We start from the raw sequence: 2853 nt of genomic DNA, 5'->3' as shown, positions 1-2853 counted from the left end.
TGGGTTGCAGCTTGGTTTGCAGCCTGGTTTGTACCATTGTCTTTGGGCCTCATTTAGCTTGGGGTCTTAGGAAAAGCAAGGGATTTAGGCACCATATTTATGTATTTCAAACCGAGTATTTTACAATCTTTTGCGATAACAATGGAGTTTAGGAGACTAAAAGCCTCATGGTTTCATGTAAATTGAACTCGAAATCAAAACCTTTGCTGGAGAGAAACATTCTATGCAGTAGAGCTAGCCCAGTTGTCACAAATGAATTCATAACTCATGTTATTAGCCAAAATGTCGATTACGAAAACAAAGACGATCACATTTTAGGGAAAAGCTATTTTTCTTAGTACAAAACATGTAACTATATTGCTCTTGGAGGTTTCTCCAACAGCGCAGAAAAGTAGACCTCATCCTTTGATTTAGGAGAAATAGCCCACTTGTGTTTCTTGTACCTCAGCTGCAGAAACATGTACATGAAATCATCCAAATCCTTTCTAACACAGAAGAACCGGTCAATCCATAACAATCCGCCTGGCCTCAGAATTCGATCCCAATCAAACAGGATAAAATCCAGCAGTTGCAGGTCAATCCAGCCGTCTAGAAATCCACTGGTGTGAATCATGTCCATTGTGTTGTCGAAGAATGGTAGGCGTTGATTCAATGTTACAAACAATGGAATCAAACCTCTCAGTGCAATCATCTCGTTGAAAGGCGCCTTGAGGTTAAGAGCAGTAGAGACTACTGTAATGTTATGTTCTCTCATCCTTGCAGCGAAACTTCCAGTGCCAATGCCAAAGTCGAGACCAATCCTCATCTCCCCGGGCTTAATAGTCAAAACATCACTGATCAGAAAATCAACGGAAAGTGAGCTATTTGTAACCCATTTAAGCTTTTCCTTCTCCATTTCGAAACACCCGACACACTTGAAATAACCCTTCTTGGTGTTGTTTCCCATCAAGCACTTAAAGTTCCTGCACTGATAATTGCTCCACCGCACATTTCTATCATCCGGTAGTTTCCAAAGAGACTCATTGATAGGGTAAGGCTTCTGGTAGACCATTGAGGCCCTTGTCAAGCACCGCCTCCGAGGCAGAGGATCACAACCGTTAAGCATCAGCTTCTGAGCTAAGTTCCAATCATCATTACAATAAGACCCGATATCATAGCTCATGTACTCTTCCAACCCTTTCTTGTATAACACACAAGCATGTCCAATTGTATTGTATATCCTTTCTGTTCCATATATATTAAGCTTCCCGGTTCTACTCTCCTTTGGGGTTATATACTTCCTTATCTCTTCAATCACAAAAGTGTTAATCAAAGGCTCCTCTTTCATCGTTGAGTTGTGAATACCTTCAGCTTTAGGTAACCGAATCAGCCTCAGAGAAATGTGAGCGGCATAAAGAGGCCTGATTACTTCCTCCTCCAGATACTTCTTGTACTCGAATTTTGTAATGTTAGTTGTACGTAAAGTCTCTTTGTCCTTCTCCATTTGCTGGACAGCTGACTCGAGCTTTTCTTGTAAGCTTTCCAATTTATTTAGAACTTCCCCTACTCGATCAGACAAAGCTTTTATGTCAAACCCTTCATATGCATCTTTGACGCCAGTAAATTGTCGGCATATATCTTCATTGTGGAAGAAAAACCCAGCAGAGTAGAACTTCACGAGACTGCATATGCTCAAAATTATAACAAGGCCTCCTAGTAGAATCTGAAGCCAACCCATTGATTTATTACCTAGTCTACATTTCGGATGACACAACCTCGCCATCCTGAATTAAGCACGAAACTTCAACTTTCTTTCTAACCAACCACTAATTCTGTACTTCCTTGTCTCGGATTTTCAACCTAGTAAAAAAACCAAATCACAATGATTACGAAATGATCTGAATGTAAAATGTTCTGCACAAGCCACCATCGAACTTCCACATCTAAAACAACGTATCATTTTACCAAGAAAATATAGGAACAGAGAATGGATTACTAAGCCTCCATATCAAATTTATCATGCTCACGGAAAAAATCCAAGATTCGGTTGTGCGTATATCTCGCAACATGAATCAGATTTTACAGCAATGGATAATTTTCTCTTGCGATCAACAGAAGCATAAACATATGAAATTTCTCCCAAACTTCACAGAGGAGTCAATTGCCGTTACCACCGTGTGAATTAGTTCTAAATATACCATTTCATTCTCAAAAGCCAAAACATCAAACACAAGTTAAAAGACTCAGAATTCCTTTCATTTCCTCGGATTTTCTCAGCATCCAAACATCATCTTACAAAGGAAAGATATAGTCGAAGCTGAAAACAAGCTACGTAAACCATAACTGAAATATATAACCCAAATTTAAACATATCCAGAACCAGAATCTCCAGAAATATGCATCAAATCTAAAGCCAAAACATCAAACACAAGTTAAAAAGACTTAAAAATGTTCCTTTCTTTTCCCTCAGATTTTCCCAGCATCCAAACAACATCTAACAAGAGAAACATAGAAAATGAAGCTGAAAGCAACCCACTTAACCATTAATTAAACAAACCTTCCAAATTTAAACCTACCCAGATAAAGAATCTCCTCCAAACTGAAGCCAAATCAATCTTCCTCTGCACAAACTTGACATATCTTATAAACCCAAAATCTGAAAGATAAAAAGATTGGATCTTGCAGTAATACTTCAAAATTACTCCAAATAATACATTTCCCAATTGAGCATTAAGAGCTGTAAATTAAATATCTTTCAAGCTTACTAAACTCACGAAATCCACAAAATTCGCCACATTTTATGCTCTTTTGAATTATTTAATTAATTTAGCTGCATTTTTCTTACTCAACAGGCTTTGAAGCACGAATCTCCAG

General features: G+C 38.2%; 1 protein-coding gene across 1 annotated transcript; it reads right to left on the bottom strand.

The window, feature by feature from the left end:
• Positions 1-243: 243 nt before the first annotated feature.
• Positions 244-2853, bottom strand: LOC103965332 (probable methyltransferase At1g29790). Its single transcript, XM_009378373.3, has 2 exons — positions 2556-2853; positions 244-1839 (listed from the first exon to the last, which is right to left on the bottom strand). Exon 2 carries the CDS (start codon positions 1760-1762, stop codon positions 353-355), a length of 1410 nt encoding a protein of 469 aa, XP_009376648.2. The 5' UTR covers positions 1763-1839; positions 2556-2853; the 3' UTR covers positions 244-352.

Source organism: the organism of the source record quoted next, unplaced genomic scaffold (genome assembly GCF_019419815.1).
Source record: "Pyrus x bretschneideri cultivar Hongxiangsu unplaced genomic scaffold, Pyrus_bretschneideri_v1 Contig11, whole genome shotgun sequence".
Taxonomy (NCBI): domain Eukaryota; kingdom Viridiplantae; phylum Streptophyta; class Magnoliopsida; order Rosales; family Rosaceae; genus Pyrus; species Pyrus x bretschneideri.
The sequence above is the reverse complement of the archived record's forward strand: the minus strand, read 5'-3'. Positions and strand labels throughout refer to the sequence as shown.

Excerpts from the sequence above, each read along its gene's own strand:
- LOC103965332 (XM_009378373.3), bottom strand. The coding sequence starts at position 1,762 with ATGGCGAGGTTGTGTCATCCGAAATGTAGACTAGGTAATAAATCAATG.